Source organism: Aspergillus puulaauensis, chromosome 8, assembly GCF_016861865.1.
Source record: "Aspergillus puulaauensis MK2 DNA, chromosome 8, nearly complete sequence".
In the NCBI taxonomy this organism is placed as follows: Eukaryota; Fungi; Ascomycota; class Eurotiomycetes; order Eurotiales; family Aspergillaceae; genus Aspergillus; species Aspergillus puulaauensis.
The window spans coordinates 237,769-260,719 of record NC_054864.1 but is presented as its reverse complement, the minus strand read 5'-3'; the positions used below and the strand labels follow the sequence as shown (position 1 = coordinate 260,719).

General features: G+C 50.8%; 9 protein-coding genes across 9 annotated transcripts; 4 read left to right on the top strand and 5 right to left on the bottom strand.

The window, feature by feature from the left end:
• Window positions 1–89: 89 nt before the first annotated feature.
• On the top strand, window positions 90–1,142 carry APUU_80109A (class I SAM-dependent methyltransferase; the record flags this gene model as incomplete). The annotated part of the gene is made up of 3 exons (XM_041696353.1): window positions 90–171; window positions 291–404; window positions 496–1,142. Coding segments are annotated over 3 exons (843 nt in total), but the record flags the coding sequence as incomplete, so codon positions are not given.
• Window positions 1,143–1,382: 240 nt separating this feature from the next.
• Window positions 1,383–3,057, bottom strand: APUU_80108S (uncharacterized protein; the record flags this gene model as incomplete). Its single annotated transcript, XM_041696352.1, has 2 exons — window positions 1,383–1,947; window positions 1,997–3,057. 2 exons carry the CDS (start codon window positions 3,055–3,057, stop codon window positions 1,383–1,385), a joined length of 1,626 nt encoding a protein of 541 aa, XP_041561991.1.
• Window positions 3,058–3,710: 653 nt separating this feature from the next.
• Window positions 3,711–5,288, top strand: APUU_80107A (BAR and SH3 domain-containing protein; the record flags this gene model as incomplete). The annotated part of the gene is made up of 4 exons (XM_041696351.1): window positions 3,711–3,821; window positions 3,891–4,205; window positions 4,278–4,394; window positions 4,443–5,288. The coding sequence occupies 4 exons, from the start codon at window positions 3,711–3,713 to the stop codon at window positions 5,286–5,288; spliced, it is 1,389 nt and encodes a 462-aa protein (XP_041561990.1).
• Window positions 5,289–5,621: 333 nt separating this feature from the next.
• On the bottom strand, window positions 5,622–8,171 carry APUU_80106S (uncharacterized protein; the record flags this gene model as incomplete). Its single annotated transcript, XM_041696350.1, has 1 exon — window positions 5,622–8,171. The coding sequence occupies one exon, from the start codon at window positions 8,169–8,171 to the stop codon at window positions 5,622–5,624; it is 2,550 nt and encodes an 849-aa protein (XP_041561989.1).
• A 607-nt stretch (window positions 8,172–8,778) lies between these two features.
• APUU_80105A (putative RNA 3'-terminal phosphate cyclase) lies at window positions 8,779–10,149 on the top strand (the record flags this gene model as incomplete). Its single annotated transcript, XM_041696349.1, has 1 exon — window positions 8,779–10,149. One exon carries the CDS (start codon window positions 8,779–8,781, stop codon window positions 10,147–10,149), a length of 1,371 nt encoding a protein of 456 aa, XP_041561988.1.
• Window positions 10,150–10,696: 547 nt separating this feature from the next.
• Window positions 10,697–10,961, bottom strand: APUU_80104S (uncharacterized protein; the record flags this gene model as incomplete). Its single annotated transcript, XM_041696348.1, has 2 exons — window positions 10,697–10,825; window positions 10,884–10,961. 2 exons carry the CDS (start codon window positions 10,959–10,961, stop codon window positions 10,697–10,699), a joined length of 207 nt encoding a protein of 68 aa, XP_041561987.1.
• A 5,193-nt stretch (window positions 10,962–16,154) lies between these two features.
• APUU_80103S (putative inositol 5-phosphatase) lies at window positions 16,155–17,501 on the bottom strand (the record flags this gene model as incomplete). The annotated part of the gene is made up of 1 exon (XM_041696347.1): window positions 16,155–17,501. One exon carries the CDS (start codon window positions 17,499–17,501, stop codon window positions 16,155–16,157), a length of 1,347 nt encoding a protein of 448 aa, XP_041561986.1.
• Window positions 17,502–17,749: 248 nt separating this feature from the next.
• Window positions 17,750–19,785, bottom strand: APUU_80102S (putative pyruvate carboxylase; the record flags this gene model as incomplete). The annotated part of the gene is made up of 2 exons (XM_041696345.1): window positions 17,750–19,688; window positions 19,742–19,785. 2 exons carry the CDS (start codon window positions 19,783–19,785, stop codon window positions 17,750–17,752), a joined length of 1,983 nt encoding a protein of 660 aa, XP_041561985.1.
• Window positions 19,786–20,008: 223 nt separating this feature from the next.
• On the top strand, window positions 20,009–21,799 carry APUU_80101A (acyl-CoA carboxylase subunit beta; the record flags this gene model as incomplete). The annotated part of the gene is made up of 3 exons (XM_041696344.1): window positions 20,009–20,623; window positions 20,679–21,264; window positions 21,321–21,799. The coding sequence occupies 3 exons, from the start codon at window positions 20,009–20,011 to the stop codon at window positions 21,797–21,799; spliced, it is 1,680 nt and encodes a 559-aa protein (XP_041561984.1).
• Between the last annotated feature and the right edge of the window lie 1,152 nt (window positions 21,800–22,951).

The window sequence follows — 22,951 nt, the reverse complement described above, 5'->3', positions numbered from 1 at the left end:
CCTCATGAGAACTAGAAATCCCCAAATCCCTCGCAGTTTACTTCTGCTTTCTCCCCTCACGCACTTTCAGACTTAGGCTGTCTCTCAAGATGGCGAGCAGCGATGCGACAACGCTGCAATGGCTCAAGACCCTCACCGAGCCGGGGCAAATTCTGGCAATGTCCATGTCTTGTAGGTTACTCCACTACATCTGTGTCTGGTTTACATACAGTCTACACCAAGTAGCTACTTCATCTCTACATGATATATAGACCAGTATTTGAGGAAAGGAATCTTGCTAACAAGGACAGACTACATCGACGCCAACATAAAAGCTATTCTGCGCGGACAGATTCTAGCACCTATCCTGAACGCCCAGCAGCTTCGCGACGAGTCCTTTGGGAAATTCTGGGTTGCATTTAGCTGTACTTCTCTCCCTTTCCCCTCTGTCTTTACCCTACCCAATATAGGAGAGAAGAATATATCAAAGCAATTGGAACTAACCAATACCCCTAGCAAACCGAGAAGAAGCACAAGAGGCGCAAGAAACAGCAGAAACGCCTGCAGCCTCAACCGAAGAATCACCACTAATAGCAACTGGTTCTAAAGAAGTCCAAGGCTCCGCAGACTTAATCCCACCAATTCTTGCACAGGCAACCGGACTCGTCCTAGACGTCGGCCCAGGAACAGGGACCCAAATGCCTCTTCTCAAAGCACCGGGCATAAAGGCGATTTACGGCGCGGAGCCATGCGCAGGTCTCCACGCGGAGCTACGCAAGCGAGCTTTCGATGAGGGGCTAGGTGTTAAGTATACCATCCTACCGTGTAGTGTTGTGAAGAAGGATTTGGATAGGGAGTTGGAGAAGGTTGGGCTTTTGGAGGATTCCGCTGCGGGGACGGGGCGAGGGGTTTTCGATACGATAATTACAGTCCGGGTTCTGTGCTCTGTGCCGGAGTTTGAGAAGACCGTTGAGGAGTTGTATACGCTGCTCAAGCCTGGTGGGAAGATGTTGGTTGTTGAGCATGTTGTGAATCCGTGGACGACGCCGAAGGGGTCGATTTTGGCGAGGGTGATGCAGGGTGTTTATCATTTCCTGGGGTGGAGATGGGTTATGGGGGATTGTTGTTTGAATCGGGATACGGAGGGGGTTGTGAAGAGGGTTGCGAATAGGGATGGGGGGTGGGAGAGTGCAGATGTGGAGAGGTGGTTTGAGACGACGTGTATGGCGTATATTGCCGGTGTTTTTGTTAAGAAGGGAGGTTGATATGTCTTTGATTATTTGGAGAGTTTGATGTTATATTAAATACATTCATTGAGTATGGTCATATAGTCATAATATCTATGGGAACAATAATGGGACGTAATGGTATGTCCTGCCAGCAGAACTATGTCAGTGGGAATATTAAGTTGGTTTTGGCCGTCCTGGCGGCCAGAAGTCGAACAAGTCGAGCGCTTCTGATGTCCACGGTCCCAGCTCATCGTCTTTGTCCACGGAAGGATTGAGCGGACTCGTTGTGGGCAAAGGTCGAGTATGGAAACTGTTGATAGTTGTAGGGTCTGAATATGATTTGCGGAGGCCAGTTGAGCGGGGCCTTGCTATGTTCTCTAGGAATTTGGCAGTATGTTGGTCGTTAGGTAGAGATGGCCCGGAATGCATTAACGGAAAACGGTTATTTGAATTGCTGAGTTTTGACGAATGTTCAGTTGCAGGAGGGTTTGGAGCAGATGCTGTAAGATTTACGCCGTCTTCCATGTTGCTATTGAGTGAATGGCTTCTAAATAAAGAATCATCCGAATCGACTTGAGCGGGAGTTTCTTGGTGTGGTACAGCAGTTTGAAAGTCTAGAAAGAGGTCGTCATCGTCTGAAACAGAGCCGTCGTCTGGTATGGGATCATCATCTAGTTTAGGGCTGTCGTCGTCGAGAATGATGACAGGACTAGATGCTGCTTGTTCAATCGTTCGGCGTCTAGAACAGTCAGCGGCGATGATTGACTTGTAATGTAGTACATACTGACTGTGAATGTGTTCGAGATAAGGTGGTTTGTGACTCGGATTTCTTAACAGGCGCCAGCGATGACTCTTGATACATCAGCTTCCTGCGTGGTTTGCTACTGGGAAATCGAAGAGTGTTGACGGATGATTCGGCACCAGAGCTGGAAGTTTTGAGGTTTTGCGAAACTGACTGCGCGGTAGGACGACTGGAAGAGGGTGCGACCTGCTTCTCGGAGGTACCCCGAGGGCCGGCTGACTTTTGCGGCTCCGGTAAGAATGCTGTGCGTTGATTCTCGGGTATCGAATGGGGCTTTGGGCGCGACTGTGTATTTGCGCTTTGTTGTCGCGGCGGAGGGCCGGTTGACTTTTGTGGTTCCGGTAAGACTGCTGTGCGTTGATTCTGGGGTGTCGGATGGGGATTTGGACGCGACTGTGTATTTCTGCTTTGTTGTCGCAGCGGAGGGGAGTCCGCCAGGTCGACAACGTCCTGCTGACTGCTTGTGATAGGCTCTGGCGTGACACGTTGGCGCTTCGCGGGTCGCTCATGGGGTTGGTGCGAGCTGGTCGGTATTTGTCTGCGGCGCTGTTCGTATGGAGAAGGCAACTGGGGAACAGAAGTTTTCTTGACTCCAAGAAGGTCATTTAAAGAACGCGAAGCCTGTTGGGAGGAGAGCGATGACCGGGGAACTGCCGAACGGAGAGAAGAGGGCGGTGCGTCTCCAGGGTGCGACGGCGACGCCTGGCTTTTGTTCTTGTAGAGAGAGGAAATATCGGTCTCTGTCCTTTCCAGCGGCTCACATACTTGAATCAACACGCCTTTATCGAGCTCCAATTCATCACCGTCGTTGATTCCTTCAGGTGCCCGATAATGCAGATCTCCGATGAAATAGCCGGTATTATCATAGACCATCACGCGCTTATTGAAGGTGTGGTATCGGAGGAAGCCGTCCTGCCAGCGCTTTGCCTTGCGTCGAATGTCATGGGTGAAGAGGCAGCGGAACTTGACAACGGGAGCTGTGTTTTGGGTTGCGGGGACGGCCAAGCTGGAGGAGCGCGGAGCTCCTGAAGAGAGGGGCGTTGACATGACGGAGCGAACCGGGGCCCGAAGCTGGTGCCTTGCCACGAGAATGGCATCTGGTCGGAGGGTAAGCAAACCCGTCGAGGTCGAGGTGGAGAAGCGAAGGACGGAAAATCAGGAGATGAAGAGATGAAGATTCAAGACGAAGAAAAGAAAAGATGCGGAGAACATACCTATGGCGCCTCAGGCAACAAGGCTGTAAGGCTGAAAGCGAATGAACGGCCAGAACGCTTTACTCGAGTATTTCCAGCAAATAATCCGACGAATTATTGCCTGACGCCCAGACGGCCTGAACTATACCAGTTCAGAGCCAGAAGGCGATGATCCCAGAATCCTGGAGGCTCCCCCGCCTGCACCCCCTGCTCTGGTCGAGGCTGTGAACGGTCGTTTCTGGAAGATTGCATGGATATTAATTACTGATCTACAGAGGGACAGCGGACTGGGCGGTGGTCCAGAATCCACTGCAGCTCGAAGTCGCAATGGGCTAAGACAGCCAATCCTGCGGGCTGCGTCATCAAACGGGTGTGTAATTTGTCGCTATGAGGCTGTTTCTTCCTTCTCCCTTACAACTTCGTCTCTTTTTCTCCCTCTGACTCGCCTGCTCCTCCCCGCACCCCCTGCCCTCCTTTTCTCAGCCTCACCACCCCACGTTCAGTACCATGCAGTCCGTCCAACGCCAGTTTGGCCGGTTTATGAAGCGGTCAGCCGACGACAGCCAGGTGGCCGTTTTGCTGAGCGACTTCGACCAGATTGACAAATTGTTGGATAAGGTTGGCCCCGGAACCATGGATTCCCTCAATGGATTGGCACCATGCTAATTGTTGCGACCTCACAATCAGATTGTTGACTCGACAAGCGCCTGGCGCGATGCCTGGTCCTCACTTCTGACCCATCAAGACCGATTGTTTACCGAGTTTGAGGGATTGTATGCTCCCATAATTGGCAGTTCAGAAGCCGCGTCGCACACACCTGTGCCGACTCCAGAAACCACGTTGGCGCGGACGTCGAAGATCCGGGTGGAATACGAGGACTTGAAGAAAGACCTTCTTGAGCAGCTGAATGGAATCGATGAGCGCATGATTGACCCCGCGTCGCAAGCCAAAGAACTTCTGACTCCATTAAAGAAGACCATTAAAAAGAGACAAGATAAAAAGGTACTACCGCCCTTGAGCTTCAATCGCTGCAGTTACCCACTCTCTATAGCTAGAGAGGCTGACTGCAAATAGTTGGATTACGAGCGACATACCGGCCGCGTCGACAGTTACTCGAAAAGAACAAAGCGTTCTGACCGTGAAAATGCCTCGTTGGCCAAGGCAGAGGATGACCTGACCAGATCTACAGAGGTATGCGCGCGTCGCGGCTCTCATCGGTTATGCTTCTGACAACCCTAGGAATATCACGCAGCCGATGAGCACCTCCGAAAGTGTCTGCCTCCATTGATCGCCGCCGTATTTTCCCTACTACCACGCTTGTTGGCCGCGCAGATCGAGATCCAGAATCACCTTCTCGCAAACTACTATACTGTGATTTACGGCTACTGCGAGGAGGAGCAATTTCCTGCCAACCCGCCACAGGATCTGGAGGAGACTGTCACGGAATGGGAACAAGCCTGCAATCCCGTGCATGAACAAATTGAGAGCTTCGGATGCGTCGTCAACGGCAAAACCGCACGGTCAAACTCGCAGCCCTCGAATGAACGCCGGCCTAGCAATACACTCACTGCGCTCAATAGTCGATTCCGCAGTAACCAAAATGTCCCGACCCAACAACCTCAATCCGATGCGAAACTGGGCGCGACGAATGACAGCAAGCCCTCATTGGGTATACGATCGAAATCGACACCATACGCGCCATCTGCCCACAGCGTGCAATCTTTGTTTAAAGATAAAGCCCCAACATTATCATCTTCCTCAGTTTCTGAAACCCCTCCCCCCTCACAGCAAGGATCACAATCTGATAATCTCACACCCTCTATACCACTCTCAACCAAGCCATCATTATCAGCGATAGCCGGCCAAAAGAAGCGCCCACCTCCGCCCCCGAAGCCGCGCAGCGCATCCTCAAACGTGACCTTCGTGACAGCGCTCTACGATTTTGGCGGACAGAGCACAGGCGATTTAGCGTTCCAGGAGGGAGATCGGATTCGCGTTGTGAAAAGGACAGATAGTACGGATGATTGGTGGGAGGGTGAGCTTCATGGTGTTAAGGGGAGTTTTCCGGCGAATTATGTGGAATAAGCGGACTGATTGATGTACTTGCTCGCGGTATATGGAAGGAATTTCCACTAGTATTCTTATCGGGATAATCCCATAATGAAACAATAGCTAGGAAATACAAACAGTCTACTCCAATATTGCCTGAATGATGACCTGTTCCAATTGTGGTGCGAATAGCGGCCATTGTTAACTGTCGGGTTTGAAAATACATATATCCTTGATTCGATACAGGCTTAATAGGACTGGGCAGAGCGACAATAAACGTATTTGCTCTAAAAGAATGAACCCCAGAAAACAGAAATAGGAATGCGTTTCCAACAAAGTTAAACAAGCGAGACTGGCCCTCCATGTCCATTACAAAAAGGCTGGTTCTGGAGCGGCATTGTCGGGGTCTGCGCCCATCTGACGGCGTCTGCTATTCAAGAATATTTCAACCATGCGTTTACTTGACATCGGCGACTGAAGGCCCTGGGCCTGATCGTACATCCCCTGCTCCATTTTCATATTTTCGTTTGTGACTCTCCGATTCTCGCGCAGGAAGCGAGCGGACCGTCTATGAAGCGTCCTTGCATCTTGGTTCGCGGGTGACTGCTTGGTTGAGTACTGTCCATACTTCTCGCTGCCCATTATTGGGGAGACATCGGGGGCCAACCTCTTTGGAGTGGGTGACTCGGGCAGTCGCGGCTGATTGCTCGATCTTGATAACATGGGCGATACTCCAACATTGCTTTGTTCTGCATGGGTTGATCTAACGAAACATTCCTGCCCTCCAGAATCCCGAAAGACATCATCAGACGGCAAAGGTGGTATAGAAGGTGTAGGTGTCTTAGTTGAGGGCTTGTGGGCTTTCACCGCTGTGCGCAAGCTTGACGACCGGCTGAAAGGGCGAGAGAAGTTGCTGTTTGTCGATACCTTGCGGTCGAGCCCGTCATGGTCATTGTCGGCTTCGGCCATGCCTCTGCTTTCTACTCTGATTCTCCGAGTCGGAACGGAGGACGAGAAACTAGGTGCGTAGCCATCATGAATCTCCGCATTTTCTCGATAATGCCGCGTGGGTGTGGAGTTCTCAATTATCGCCATTTGTGAGTCCATCCAATTCTGCCAATCGGTACCCTGCTGAGCTGAAACATCGGCGCCTATGGACTGATCACGTTTGCTAGGAGAACTGTACGCCGTCCTTTCGGAGGCGTATATGGTAGCTACACCAGGCTCTTCTCTCGAATCAGGCGAGTCAGCCTTGGCTTGTCCATTCGTCGATCGAGAATAAACGCTAGGCGAAACGGATTCGGGTCGTGGAATTCCCCCCCGTATGGCTTCGTTGCCATCTTCGTTGATATCGGTGCGGCGGGATGCACTGCAGAAGCCTTCGGCGCGATGGTCTTGCGGTTGTCCAAAAGGCGTTATTGGATAGACATTGGCAGTTGCGAATGATTTCGGAGAGTTAATTGAGGCATCACTGGGAACCTGGCGGATAGTATGTCGGCTGCGGTGAAAATGCTGCGACCCGCGCGTAGGAATTGCCCGATGCTCTTTGACCTGACCAAGGATAATATCTTCTTTAGAAGCATGGGCGTTCGCTCCGCCAATCCGTTTCATCAACGCCGAGAATAAACGGTGGCTATCGACAATATTACTTGGTGTATGTCCAATTGAGCCTGGTATTAGTGCAGGCAATTCAGGCTGGCCGATGTTTCCTTGCTCGGAAATGATAGAAAGGCGCTGCCCACCCACTGTCTTGGGAGTTGCAATCGTATTCGCTGCAGTCGAGTCCGCCCAGCTTGTTACTCGAGATCGACTTGTAGCCAAACTCGTAGAACTCTGTATTCTCCGTACCGTTGATGACTGATTGGCGTCTGACCGGCGCGGTAATTGATCGATTTCGAAATCTCCGTACCCATCAGGGTAAGTGTTTTCGTGACTGACCACGGTTGAGGGAGACTGCCTCCAATTATGAGAAGATGTTGGAGATGCGTGCGCTTTGTCCTGTCCTGAGGCGCTCCTGGAAAAACCCAAAACCCGTTTGATACCTTTCTTGATGGTGGTTGAAAATGCCCTCGCTTTCCAGTGGGATTGGGAAGTCTTAAAACGATGATGATCAATAGACGTATCTGTCGAGAATGGGTCCTCAGAAGTACTCGTCCAGCGAAACGATTTTTTGAACGGTCTATGCTCTCGTCTAACCTTTGGCATGGATAGCGGTGCACAATTTGCGGAATCAGGGCTGTTCAGCATATTTTGCTGATACTGCGCGCGTGCTAACTGAATGGCCGCGTCTTGACTTTGCGCATGTCGCAGTGTGTTCTGGGGGCGACCCTCACCTCTCAAGAAAGACATCGACCGCCTCAAAGTGCGATACAGTCTCGGAGGTTCAGAGGATTGACCCCGACTAGAAACACTAGGGGAGTATGACTCGGTGGATCCCAATCCATAAGATGTATGAGAAGGACGCTGTTTTGTTGAGAACATCGAGCGAGACTTTCGAAGACGGCGATAGGAGGAGGGGAGTGACGCGATCCGTTCCTCAAGTCCGCCAAATTCACTGATAGACGGTAGGGCTGCAGCCCATGGCTGGTCGGCCTCTGTACTTTCAATAGATGAAGATGTTGAGTGACGGATCGGAAGATCATCCGTAGCAGACGAACATCCTGACGAGCAGGAAGACCGCTTATACCTCCTGGGAGGGATCGCCATGCTGCGAGGGCCGCCTAGACGGCCATACGAACCGTCGGATAGTGTAGACGATCTTTCAACAGAGCGCGACATGGCCATGGCCCTGGACGCTGCGGCTGTTGCGAATGCCCGAGCAAGCTCTGGATCAAGTGGTTCTGACTTTAGGGAGCTACCGTGACTGAGGCGAGCAAATCGAGCAGAGTTGGGTTTTCGTAGGATGTCTTTTGCGCTCATGCTGCGAGGAAAATGATCCTATTATACTGGCTTAGATCTATTCCGGAAAATAGATGCGTGATAGACAAATGAGATGAGGTAGAGTGATGGAGCAGAGATGAGCTGCCTCCATATTGAACGATGTTGATACGAATGGTAAGAGGGGATTCGGGATTTCCAAGGAAGGTACGAAGGAGCGCACCTTCCTAGATATTGAAAACGGCCACGGCTACTTGCAAAGGTAAACATGCCGCCGTGGCCGTAGTTTCCCGAAATGGAAATATCATGAACTGTGGGTGAGACGTTCATATCTAGGGACTGTAGAAATGATGCGAGCCCTGGAAGACCCTAAAGAGCCCGGGTCTTGAATGCATAAGGGACATTCTCGGTTGTAATTGGCTGATTGTTTGATGTTGTTGGAGTTGACTCAACTCGTGAAGATCTGCAGGCTGTGCTTTACCAGTAGGCTGTGCTTGTATGTGAGTCACCAGTCACGAATGGCCAAAGAGACGAAAATAAAGAGTCATACCAGCTAAAGAGACAATAGCAATAAATATCAGGCTGATAAAAGTAACGTGAGCCCTTGGGATAAAATCGCCAGTAAGAAGACCTCAGCACCCACCAAAATATGGATGTCGCAGAACCAGTACGACTTGACGGAAGAAAGCTGGAAGGCGGAGGCCAACTGGTCCGCATAGCAGTCGCATTGTCTGCTCTAACTGGTCAGGCCGTTGTAATTGACAACATCAGAGGCAATCGACAAGGCAAGAAGGGCCTCAAAGCTTCCCATCTAGCTGCGATCACGACCCTCGCAGAACTAAGCGGGAGTCAACTCGTGAAGGCGCAGGTAGGCTCATGCTCTGTTGGATTCTATCCTCCGTCGCACGAGCAAGGACAACAAGCTCGCCAAAGCGACTCAAATATCGACATCCGCCTACCGACCCCGGGCTCTGTCTTCCTTGTGTTCCAAGCGCTCTATCCATATCTTCTGCACTCCACATCCGCGGACCAAATCCGCGTGAGCATCATTGGTGGTACCAATGTCTCGTCTTCGCCATCATTCGACTATGTCTCCCAGGTGCTGATCCCTAATTTCGCACGGGTCGGGTTGCCGCCACTTTCTGTGCGTTTGGAGCAGCGCGGGTGGGCGACGGGTCACGGACAGATGGGAAAGGTGATCTTTACGGTTGACAGTCTGAATGTGCGGAGGGGAAACGGCGGGTCCGACGGCGACTGCCCGAGCCACGAGATTGATCTGCAGCTCTTCCGGCGCGGTACAATTTCCAAGATCGACATCACAGTGCTCGCCCCTGATGATCATCTCGATCAATCTGAGACGGAATCGCAGTACTCCAAGGGAAAGGCAAAGCCCGGGCGCTCAAAAAACGCCGCTCAACAACATGTTGATACCGCGCAAATTGGTAAACCGGAAACTGTACGCCAGTTTATGGAGCGTTACGCCCACAAATCCCTTCGCAAACGGCTCAAGGAGTTACCCCGAGCCGTTTTTACCCACCGCTCATCTGAAGAAACTGATCTGGGAGTCGTCCCCGTCCAGACCCATACCACCGAGGTCACGCATCGTCGATCATGCATGTACGTGCTGATCGTAGCCCATACATCAAATGGGTTTAGGATAGGGCGCGATACGTTATATGGGTCGTTGAAGGATGAACCAAAACCCAAGAAGCGCCAAAATAAGCCGCGAGAGGATATGGTCACTAGGGTAAAAGGATTGGTTGATGAATGTGTGGATAACTTCGCTCGAGAGCTTTATGACCCCCTGCTGCAACCGAGCCCAGATGGTTTAGGGACTGCTGGGCGCCAACCTTGCGTGGATGAACACATGAGGGACCAGCTGGTTGTTATTGAAGCGCTAGCGAGGAAATCGGGAAATAAAAATCAACAAGATCTTGAGAGCCGGGAAGATGAGAGATATTGGAGTTTGCACACGCAGACAGCTCAATGGGTCTGTCAAGAAATGCTGGAACAGAAGTAACAGCTAGTGCAATATCTGCCAGGCCTGCTACAATAGAGAAAGAAAGACGAGTGTTACAGTAATCAAATTCATAGCAATTGTCATGATGTTTCCGAAAGCATCGCAACATCTTCCATCACTTGCATCCTATTTTCCACCGATTAAAACAAAAGCGAGGGGCGAGGGGATAATAGCAGGACTGCCAAAGGTTCCGCCTCAAGTCAAATATGTACTCCGTACAGGAAAGGATATCAGGAACATTAAAAAAAAGGGAAAGAAACAATCAGAGCTAGCCGCCTGGACCTAGGTATGTGTGGAAATCGAGATAGCCTCCCTCCGTATGGTATATGTAAACTCCCGGCAATGCATCAAGTCAGAGCATCAATGTAGACGATAATAAGGAAATTGAAGGAGAGAAGTGAAGAGAAGGACGGGGAAAGGACACAGCGTGGCCTCCTTGACACTGGTCCCAGCCTGCAGGACCCTTGCAATCCAGTTGAAGGTCTTGGGGTCCCTCTGCGCGCATTTCGCATCAATCCGACTCCGGTAGTTGTTTTGCAGCAACGACCTATGCCATCTCGCGGGTTATCATCGCCTTGTATGGGGAGTTCTGGAGGATCTCGGATGGGAGTGCACGACGGTAGTCCCTTGGCTGAGCAAAGGGGGAAGACGAGGCCGGACGACGCAGGTTCAGTTGCTGAGGGTTCTCTGGTTAGCTAGAAGATCAAACAAAGGCGAGCCGCAAAGGAACATACAACACAGTCGGGGCATTTGCCTCCCGAGATGTTAACACGGCCACGGCATCCGCGGGGATAGTTGGCGCAAGAGAACATTATGACGGTTGTTGATAGGTAGGTAAGTAGGTTGTTTTGTTTGTGTTCAAGTTGGAGCGATTAGAGTAGTAGGTAGATGCTTATTCCCGTCAAGGGATACTCGGCTGGCGCTGGGAGGAGGAAAGTTTTGTCCGGATCAAGTTGAAAGGAACGACAGAAAGGAACGGAATGGACAGGCGAAAGGGAGCGGAGGGAGGATTATAATGAACGAACGACAATACGATGTCAGGTTGGAACTTGGAAAAAGCAAAGAGAGGCACGGATGGAAAGGGAAAAAGAAAAGAAGATTCGAAGAAGAAGGACCGAAAAGCAAGAGCCCAATAAAAACGACAATCCCTGAGCAGAAGCCACACGACAATTACGTCAGGATCGAGCGCCGTTTTGTCTTGCAGCGACACTAAGCAGGGAAATTGAAGAATTCGGAAAAGGATCGCAGCCCAAAAAACGCTGTCTTGGAGTCCTGGGGCCCACTAAATGTCTTAGTGCTGAACTTCTGCCGGTTGGGCTGCGCCACTGCGAATAGGGGCGGTGCGGCGCTTTACAGATTCACACAGAGAATAGTTCACAGAACCAAGGAGTGAATGAGTGAAGGAGTGAAGGAGTGAAGGGCAATAATAGCCAGCAATAACCGCTGAAATGAGCTGAGGTTTGTGTCTGTATCTGTCTTGTTGAGGGAAGCGAGGAGTGCCAGGGCAACCTTAAGTATTGCTGCTGGCCGGGGATTTTATCCTCAGTGTTTCACTTGACACGAAGAAATGGGAGTGGGATCATATAATAGCCAGCGAATAACATCACAGACATCGACGGGCCCTGCTAGGGGAAATAAACAATTAATGTGCCGTATTATTTTCTCGGGGGCACAAATTTATTGAATAAATCGATCGAAAATTTACTGATCGCAAGGCAGCCATCATCCAGATTCTGGCTGGTTACTCTGGGCATCACCGACTGGACCAGGTCAAGCCCTGAGAGGCTGAGCTTCAATGAATGATGAGCCAACAAACTTTGTCCGGCGCTGCTTACTATTGGCCTTGCACTGGTCCTTGGTTCATACTCTCATCTATCCAGTGAAAAAAGTTCAAGAAATAATCATCATTATCTCTTCCAACCTCGGCCGAAGAGTCTAAGAGTCTAAGACTCGAGTTTGCGCCCTGGTCCAGATTTCCGGGTCCCCCCGGACCACCTGGGCGGCAGTTTTATCCATTTTTATTTAAGCCCTCTAGATTCTAGAAGAAACGCGGTCGATCAGTTCCCGAGATAGATCTAGGGACGGCCTGATCGTTTGAGATATGACTCTCAGACATTTGGCTGACGCTCGAGGAGTGATTACAGGGAGGCATGGCCGTCTCAGAGAATCATCCCACAGCCGCAAGTCTGTACAGACATTGGACAACACGTGCGCTGCTAGCTGTTTTCCTGGGAATCCTGGCAGTTCCATACCTGTAAATCCATAGCCACCAAAGTTTCGGGTAGATGAGGCATCAGCAGGAAGCCGTGTCGTCGGTGTCTAGATCTTGGGTCTCGTACAGCTCGGGCCCATCCACTCGATGTTTCTGGAACGTTGCCTAGCCGAGTGCGAGTCCGCGAGACAGCCCCATTCCTGGCTCCGTGGATTGATCATTCTTTCATTATTGTAGGTCCATGTAGCGAGCAGGAAATTTCGCTTACTGGCATAAGCGGAACCGCAGCCAATGGAATTCAGGGGACTTGCTTTCCTTTGTGTTCCTTCCCCTTGTTCAGGTCCACCGCAGTCCACGGTCTTGTCAAATGTCAACACTCAACAGGAAGCTGCAGGGCTGGCTGCCCTTTCCTTTTGGTTTGCACCCGGGAGCCCGACTTTCTTGGTCCGGGTGACATTCGTCAATCTCCCCATCTCGATCAACGATCCTCACAGTTGATTCAATTGGAAGTTATCCAACCATTATGTACGTCCGTTGTGCAGCTTGCATCTCGCATCCCGACCCTTTTCCTTTTTTGGGTTGCATCGATGCCGAAACATCCAGTTGAAGTAGGTCGACCGCAGTCTCTAGGCAATCTCGGAATTACCTAGGTAAATCCATTTTCTTATCAATTAATGAAGTTGGACCGATGGCCGAAACACCCCAGCACGCAGGGATCATAAGGCTTTGTAGTGGAAATACCTTCCGAAATTGTGTATACACCGTAGGAGAGAGGCAGGAGAGTACTGGAGGTGGGTACGAGCCATTGCTTTTCCAGATTGCCCAAGCTTCAAGCGCCGGGGCCGCCGTGCATAGTCATCCCTGTTGACAGGCCGCGTCCTGACCTGCGATCCCTCAGAGGTGACCGAATGTTGAGGGGAAAGGGAAAATCCCGGGAGTTGGTTGGATCACTTGACAAGATCATGTGCTGGACATGGATTCTTTCCTTCTTTCCTGGTTGCTGCTCTGCAACGCTGCCGACTCCCGCCTACTTTACCTAACCAGACACAACGCTTGTTACAGTTCCTTGATTGCTCCTCTCACAACCCAATCATTGTCCCCCATCCTGGCTTCGAGGGGTGGGTGATCTGCTTATGAACGCTCCGGAAACTCCGAACACAAGACCGGAGATATGCATAGGTATACGTGGCTAGACCACGAGCTAATTGATGTCCAACGAATTCTGTTGTCTTTCTTAAACAAAATTGGAACTCCATTAAAAGCAGTGCCTCATTCGTCATCTTACATATCATTTCCTCCTGGCCGCTGGGATGACGGGGAATATCAAGTTTTTCTTCTACACGGCACGCACCCCGGCATCGTATGATTCGTGGTTGGAAGCGGCCCCGGATATCAGATACTACAATGAAATAGTGTCTATGCGAGCGCTCAGCCTCCCTCCTTGTTTCAGGATGCAGAATCGGTGGAGACACTGGCGGCCAGACCTCCCCGATTCTGTGGTCGCTTCGAGGCTGAGTTCTATCATGTAGATGGTGTGGAAACACTCACGGTCCTGATCTTCTCCATCGAAGCGTCAATTGATTAGCAGGATTGTGTGCATGCATGGAGCCAGCGGCGGACGGGTCTCCAGCTGGCAGAGGGTCATCGTTTCCGATTAACCGGCTTCCCTCCAGTTGAGCGTGGAGCTGCGACATACGACCTATGAGAGGGGCGAAAAAGGTTCGTTTCCTGATTGCAGGAGGAATGCACGGCAAGAGCAAAGGCCGACCGACCCCACTGCATCGCGCATTCACGATCCCTTTGTGGGGATAGATCTCCGGCATCTAACACTTGCAGATGCCTTCAAACTCCCATGGTTTGATGCATGTTGGATCACTGACTGAATATTATTCCTCTTCCTCCAACACGGGTCTGGAACATTCTAGAGCGGGAGAGCTGTTACGAGCTCTGCTGTTCTAATGATGCGCGATTAACATTCAACAGCTCGCGATTCCAAGTTCGTATTCAGTGAACCGAGGATTTTCCGACGTCGAAACCAGATCACCAATGCGTTAGTGCCGCATGGGGAGAGCATGTCGAGCGGCCTTTCAATGGACATTGGCCATCCTATCGTAGACAAAGAGTATGCATATTGCGCCCTTGAAACCGACCCCCTCCGCCGTCCATGGTGGATTGGACAAACTGTTGAACCCAATGGTTGAAATGATGCCACATGCCCAACACCTCCGCAGGCTTACATGCATGTGCATGGTATACGACCAATTTGATACCACTATAGCATTGTGGTCATACGTTATTTTGGCTCATGGTCGCCACGTAGACGATGCTCAGCGAGTAATGTTCTTGGGGCCTAGAAATGACCGTGGAATTTTCCTCATCTGAGCGAATACTCAGCATCGAGGCGGTGCTCGTTTGCTGGGCCCCTGGAGGATTTTCGCGCTCCCTGGTGTATGGGACAAGTCTTTTCATTCCCTGTCAAAGAAGCCAATCCGCGTCAATCAGAGCAGTTTACCGGGAATCCCCTCACCGGTACAGCCGAATGGCCATAGACATGATATTTGGAATTCTGCTCTGGCCTTGAAATTTCTGGCCTTCCAGTTCCGTAGGTAAGCCAAAACTAGTTCTTGTGACTTATCGGCTTTCTTTCTCCCTGCAAGAGTGATCTCGACCTCATCCCTCGATGCAACCAATCCCAACTGCGGTATCGCTATAACAAACAAAGAACTGGATACGCTCGTACTTTCCACTTGACGTGGGACTTTTGCTACCCGGTGATCCGTATTGAATGTACCACAGACTGCGGAGGAGGAATTTATTGCCGCGCATCGGAGTTTCTTTGTTCGCATCGCCTTTCGCGGTTTGCTTCAGATGTGGCTTAACCCGGTTTATGGCAGGTGATACTCACCGAGTACTAGTTCAGAATTCACCGCTATACGCCGAAGAAGCGACGGAATTGAACGGCGAGCGGGGCCGTGTTTTCTTAAAGTCATTCGGGGACCACATCATCCAAACATAACGGGCTTTCTTTGTTTTTCCGCCGTCAAGGAGGACTGGCGGCTGTGCCTACAGGTCTACACGCTCGCCTAGCGCAAACACCGAGAGAGCCAAGAACCGAAAGATGATATGTACCCCGAGTCTTTTGGGGACAAACAAACGTCTCGCCTGCTGTATTCAACCACCTGTTGCCTGAAAGTGACACAGTTCTTTGTCCCTGTAATTGAAACAGAGGAACTGGATCCCTGAACAAACCAATGCGATATCGCTGTGCCGACTCTTGCGTTGCTTAATTGTGGTGCCTGACCACATCTAAACTTCCTACCGTACATTACTATATTTCTTTTATTCGGAAATCCAAAAGGGAACGTATACTTTGCAGAAATGGGTACAACGCAGTGGGGCTAAGCTGACCAGTATCCAGCAGATAAGAAAGAATGTTCAACGATCATGTATTACCATTAACCGATTTAATGCATTAGCGTGCTATCAACTAACTGAACGGGATATTTTCGGGCGGTATATCTTCGCTCACTATGAAGTTTTAGCTGGAAGAGTGTTTTCTGCGCCTGGCATTTGGATGTTGGGATATGATAGGTCTTGAGAGGTCGTTTATCCATGTCAGCTCCCGACTGAAAGCTGCACGATGGAGTAGGTGGATTCTGCCTGACATGGGTAGCTCGGGTTGTCCAAAAACGGTGAATGTAATTTTTTGCTCTGCCATGCCGTTGCTGCATGGATGGCTGTGTGTGTGACTCATGTTCCAACAACGTGTTCGTGTTGGATTAGGGCTAGTAACTCATGAACTGAGTAGTGACCGTATGATAAACCATGCCCCGAGGATTCCGATGGTGGAAGCCAACACCATTGCGTTACCCTCACGGGTCAATCCTAGGTATGCTAGGCATCCAACAAAGTATTCCTTCTTCCGTGCCACGTCTCGCCGATGCGCCCAGTCTGGATCGATCGAAAATGGAGCTACTGTTTGGGGCTCATTTACGGCTCGCCTGTCAGACACGGGAATTGAGACCGTGAGAGCAACGGCGCGATGATCCGAGGTAGGTGACACCGGGAGAGCATCATATCCCAGGACTTTAACTTTGGATTCGTCGCCCAGCCCTGGCGGGGTGTCTAGGAATAGTATCCGATCACACCAGCTAGGCCACCGATGGCTCGTCCACTTCCATTCCGGAGCCTTATCGGCCTGGGCTGGATCCCGCGCCGCTAGCTGCGCGTCACGGTGATATTTGTACGTTGGCGGAAAAGCAATGGCGGCTTCAGATAATCCCTGAAAGCAGCGAGACTGCTGCATTTCACGTTTCAATTGGTCACTTTTCAAAAGCTGGGTGTAGTGGAATGGGTCGCCTGGTTCCGCGTCTGCCTTTGGATACTTGAAAGAGTCCTCCTTCGTGGGGAATTTGTCCGCAGTGCGGTAATTCAGGTCGCCTCCGACGAAGAGATAGTCCGATGGCGTAAAGATGCCTGGATACTTGCTGCCCGATTCAGGGGAGCCTGGTAGCAAAGCTGCGCTCTCCGACTCGTCCTCATTTTGTTCATTATTGCCGTTGCTCGAGCCCTCTGAGCCCTCAAACACCAGTCTCTCTACCATGCTACGCCAATCTGCATTTCTGCGAGTAACAGCATCCTCCATAGGGGCGAGATGTGCAGCAATAAGAGTGAGGTCGACACCTGCCTGTGGGCCTCTGTGGCTTTGGTAAGATAGTCGCGACGCAACAGCCGCCTTGTTACCTATATCCTGGAAGCCAAAGCCCACCCGTGCAATATCAGGACGCGATAGGTAGTTGACCACGTCCGATCGTGCAAAGACCATCAGACCGGTCATACCGCTATTCTCGGTGACGACATTGACATATTGGGTATCGAACCGCCGAAGGGTAGCGCGATCTACCGCCTGGGTAAAGGATGCAAAATATGGCACTAGGAATGATCCGCCTAGGAATGCGTAAGCCAGAGGAGCGATTTCTTGAAGGCTGAGCACGAGTAGATTTGGGGGCGGGGAGCTAGAATTGTCGGTGACTGGGAGGGCGTCGAAGAAGTGGTTGGAAAAGTGTTCCACATCGATTTGAGTGAGAGCGCAATTGTATGTCAGAAAATAGATACGGAGGGATTCCATTATGGAAGACATTCTCACTGCAGATGTTGAGTAGATTGAGGAGGATGAATGTGAGTAGTTGTTGAAGCTCTGTGGGTGATGACGATGACGATATGTCCATGTGATAAGACCTTATCTTATCGCTTATCGATAGGTGCCTAAGGATGGATTTCTTTTCCGTACAAGTTGTTTATCAGGATGCAACCAACTTTCTAGAAATCTCCCAGTAGGTGATGGCTGCTATATAGCTGTATTACGCCTTCTATCAGTGACTGTCTACTCTAAAGCTTCCCTCGCAGTTCTTCTTCTAGCTCAACTAGGAGAATTCCTTCAGCCACGTCCTCCTCTTCCTCCTCCATTTCGAATACCCACTGTGCGCGCCCAGTCCGTGGGCTTCTGACCTCAAGTTCCATTTTCATCTGTTTAATAAAGGCGACAACTTGATTCTCTTCCACAATATCACCGGGTGCCACGAGGATTTCAATCAGTTTGCCTGACAATGGAAGGACAATATGTCGTGCGTTGCGGGGATCTCCACGGCGATGGGACGAGACCAAGGCCGAGGCGGATGTATTCGTTGTTGCCATCTTCATGCGATATGCTGTGGCAGCTGAAGCTGTAGTATATTCGACCTCTGCTGAGATGGACGAGGGAAAATCATTTTGCAGCACGCGCGTTAGCTGAAGGTGATGTTTCTGCTCTTGCGTTTCTTTTTGCTGACTACCCAGAGGCTCGAGAGTGATCGACCATGAATCACCTGGTCGGAACAGTAGACTAGACTGGGGCATGGTTAGACCACCAGAAGGTCGGGATATCTGGACGGATGTCTGCAGTGAGCGTGAAATATTGTCTCCCAGCTGCACCGCCTCGTCGAGGTGCTTCTCTAGCCATTGTGTGTCTATATTCCCGCTGAGGAAGTTTTCCTGGCCAATGATCCCTCGCAGCAAGTCTAGATTGGATTTGACACCTGCAATCCTTGTATCTGCCAGCACTCTTCGTGCTTTAAGGACTGTTGCCTGCCAGCTCAGTGAGCCGGTAACAATGATCTTGGCTAGTAGGTTGTCGAACTGTGCGCCAACCACAACGGGGCTGAGACCTGCCATGTCGACATGGGTATCCAGTCGAACTCCATTTCCAGTGGGGACGCTGAATTCTGTCACCTTACCCACGCTCAGCGAGAAGTTAGCGCGCGGATCCTCCGAGCATAGTCGAAGTTGGATTGAATGACCACGGGGTTCTGGACAACCACCCAGACCAAGCTGAGTGAGAGAGTACCCTTGAGCAATCAGGAGTTGGGACTGGACGAGGTCTACTCCGGTGATGGACTCAGTGATAGTATGCTCCACTTGGATACGTGGGTTGATTTCTAGGAAATAGAATTCACCAAGCTGCTCGTTGACTAGGAATTCCACGGTCCCGAGAGATTGGTATCGAATTGCCTTCATTATACGCACAGCTGCGTCTGCTACCTTCTTCACCAAAGCATGGTTTTGATCACGAATTACTGATGGTGCGATCTCGACAATCTTTTGGAACCGTCTTTGCACGCTGCAATCTCGCTCCCATAGGTGTTGCACGTCGTTGCCATCGGCGATGATTTGGATCTCAATGTGGTGAAATCCGTCCACGGCCGCCTTCTCCACGAAAACTGTCTGTGAGGGTGACTCGGCCGTAGATGCTCGAACTGCGTTATCTAGTTCGTCGTCTCTACGTACAAGCCGGATGCCCCGTCCTCCGCCACCATCAACGGCCTTGATCATGACGGGGTATCCAACATTGTGAGCAAACGCCTTGAGCTGCTCTGGGTTTGCTGGAGTGTGTGATGAGCCTGATGAAGTGGCTATATTGTATTCCAATGTCGGTAAGACGGGCACATCGTTCTCGATTGCCAATTGCTTTGCCCGAAGCTTGTCCCCTGTTCGATCCAGGATCTCCCAGCCAGGCCCGATGACCATAACTCCGGCATCTTGCATGCATTTGGAGAACTCCGCACTCTCACTGAGGAAGCCATATCCTGGATGGATGGCATCTATTGCATGTTGCTGAACTAACTGAGCGAGAAGTTCGATGTCCAAGTACCCGTTAGGGCCTATTTGCAGGGTATGCTGGGGACGCCCAATATCGCAATGGGAGCGATCATCCTCCGTATATAAGGCGAATGTCTCAATCTCTGGACATGCCTCTCTTGTAGCTTGGAGAATGCGAACGGCAATTTCCCCTCTGGTCCATTAGCACTGATAATCGACGTCGGCAGTCTTGGAAGAGAACCACACCTATTTGCAACTAGCAATCGTTGGATCCGGCGAGTGGCTGACATGCTTATATTGAATATGTGAAGATGCTATGGAGATTGGCGTTGTCCGGGGTAGTCAAGTTCATGATGTACGGTACGATGTATGTTGTCTCTCCGCCAACGTAACCGTCGGTCCTCGGTCTTAGTGCTTACCCCTCATGAGGAGGGAATTGATAGGCGAGCTGTTACATGACAGCGCCATCTATTTGATTTACTTGATTGCATTAAGACATCCTAATATTTGAAGATGCCAGGCGATAAAAATTCCGACACGTCAGCGACAAAACGGCTGCGCCAAGTGTCGGCGCATCTAAATCTCCCTGCAGATTATGCTGACGTGCGTGAACAAATTAAGACACTCCAATCGATCGCAGCAACACCAGATCCGTCCCGTCGGGGTTACGTCCGACAAAAACAAGCTGGTAAATTATGGGTACGCGAACGGCTTGAGCAGCTTCTAGACGCGGATAGTTTCGAGGAAATCGGATCACTGTCTGGAACGGTAGAATGGAAGAAAACGGGGCCAATGAGGGAGAAAGCAGTTTCTTTTGTCCCTAGTAATAATGTCCAGGGCATGGGGAAACTTCGCGGTCGACGTGTGCTGTTGACAGCGGACGATTTCTCTTTACGCAGTGGGCACGCAGACGGCGCATCGGCAGGGAAGACCATCTACCTAGAGAAACTGGCGGTAACGCTCAAGTTGCCCGTGGTTAAACTGGTCGATGGCAGTTCTGGTGGAGGTAGTGTCACGACGATTCGAACGGAAGGCTGGAGCTATCTTCCCTACGTGCCGATGTTTCACCATGTCATCCAGCAATTGAATGATGGCATTCCGAACGTCGGTGCGATTCTGGGGCCTGCGGTATGCGTATTCTTACCCACCGTAACTGTTTATGGGTCATAGCTAATGCGAACAGATCGGACTTGGAGCTGCCCGTGTCACTTCGTGCCATTTTTCTGTAATGGCCGCTGATGTGGGCGCCCTATTCAACGCCGGTCCAGAGGTAGTAAAGGGCGCTACCTTCGAAGACGGTCTAGGTTTTCAAGACTTGGGCGGACCTGCGATTCACTGCACCAACGGAACCATTGACAACATGGCTGCCAATGAAGCTGAATGTTTCGAGCAGCTTCGAACAGTGCTCAGCTATCTCCCTAACTGTGGTCGATACAATGCACCACCGGTACTTCCCTGCAATGACCCAGAGGATCGGGAAGATGAATCCCTCCGTCGAATTATTCCCCGCAAGCAAACCCGAATGTACAACCCCTGGTCGATCATCAAAAGCGTTGTCGACCACGACTCGTTCTTCGAAATTGGGCCTCTCTGGGGGCGCACTGCTATATCAGGATTGGCTCGTCTAGGCGGGCGTCCTGTGGGAATTATATCGCTAAACTGCGAAGTTAACAGCGGCGCCCTAGACGCGGCAGGAAGTCAGAAGCTTGCTCGCCTATTGAAGTTGTGCGACGTGATGAACCTTCCGGTTTTGCAATTCGTCGACGTCCGTATGTATTTCCCCTCCATCTGATAAACCTCATTCGCCCAGCTAACATGAATATAGCCGGGTACGCCATCGGAACAGTAGCCGAACGAACCGCAACAATGCGCTGGGGCGTCGAACTAGCAAAGGCGTATTTCAGTACTACAATCCCTATCTTCAGTGTGATCACCAGGCGCGCATACGGTGTCGCCGGAGGCGTCATGCTAGGCGCACGAGATCCCCATATCCAAGTCGCGTGGCCGTCCGGACAATGGGGGTCTCTCCCTCTAGAAGGCGGTATTGAGGTCGGACACCGTCATGAACTGCGCGAGGCAGAAAAGCAGGGCAGGAAGGAAGAGAGATACCAGGAGTTAGAAGAGGAGTACCGCCGGTTGATGAACCCTGTTCGGACGGCGAATGCCTTTGGTGTTGAGGAGATTATTGATCCGAAGGATACACGGAGCGTGGTTTGTGGGTGGGCGAGACATGTTTATAAGACGTTGGTGCCGATTAGACTTACCGACCGGGCGGCTGGGAGGATTCATCCTACATTTAGCTGATTGTGAGGATGGTTTGGAAGCCGGGATAGGACATTCTATACATGGATACCATATAGCAGGCGGCAACATATTAGCATTCTTGAACTATATACCTATTAGGACAAGGCATTGCTCCGTTAATATCAATATCAAAACTTATATAATACTCCGCGCCAGTCACACAACGTCTATCGTGTCAATTATTTTAAATATATTAAAGAGTGGAGCGCTGTCAGCCCTGAATCAGAGTCTCGTCCATTTAACCGAAATGATCGCTTGGCAGCGGTTTGGCTATTGATAAACTAGATATACCCAGTTTAAGCACCACGATCATCTCAGTATAACTGATTCTCGCAGACATGACGGCATTCACGATCGTCAATGGCCAGATCTATACCCCCGGCCTGGCTATTGTTGATGCACCGCAGCCGTCCACCCCATTAGGAGGAGGCAAGTCTCTCACTACCTAATTATTGTAGAGTCCCAGGAACTAACAGAGACTTTCATTAAGATAATCTCCATGTCGCCCTCGATGTGTCAGGAAATGGTCAGCTTTCACTCACTCCGTCTGACGATGCGCCAACGCGTTTCCATGAAATCACTCTTTTCCTCACCTCCTCCGAGAAGAAAAAGAACCTGACAATATCAAACGACACCTCCATCGATTTGGACAACGGAAAGCTGCCATATGTCGGGCCTGTCCTTGACCTTGAACCCTCATCAACAGTGAAGCATGTCAATTGGATTTGGCCCGATTGCTTTGTGGGTGAAGGGGATGGAGATTCCGACTCCGACTCGGCGAGGGGAAACTATAATATTTCGATGCACCAAACATTTCGCTGGAATGGAACAAACTATTACACGGTCTTTGATTTGCCGATTTCAGTGTCTAATGGGATTGAGGAAAGCGATGACAGGGTCGATTGTGCGTTGTTGGAGAATCAGTATGAGCCTGGGGTCATGGCCGCGAGTAACCAATCGATTCCGGGGCAGCCGTGGGTTGGTGAAGGGGCCGAGACTGTTATAATTGATGATGAGAGTAATGCGCAGAGAGCGAACAGTGTGAAAGGGTTGTGGTGGGTTGTAGCTGGGTTGGTGCTTTGTACATATACCTCAGGCTGTACTCTATAAATCACTTCATCGGTTCCGCTTATCCGCTTCTCCCCGCACTTC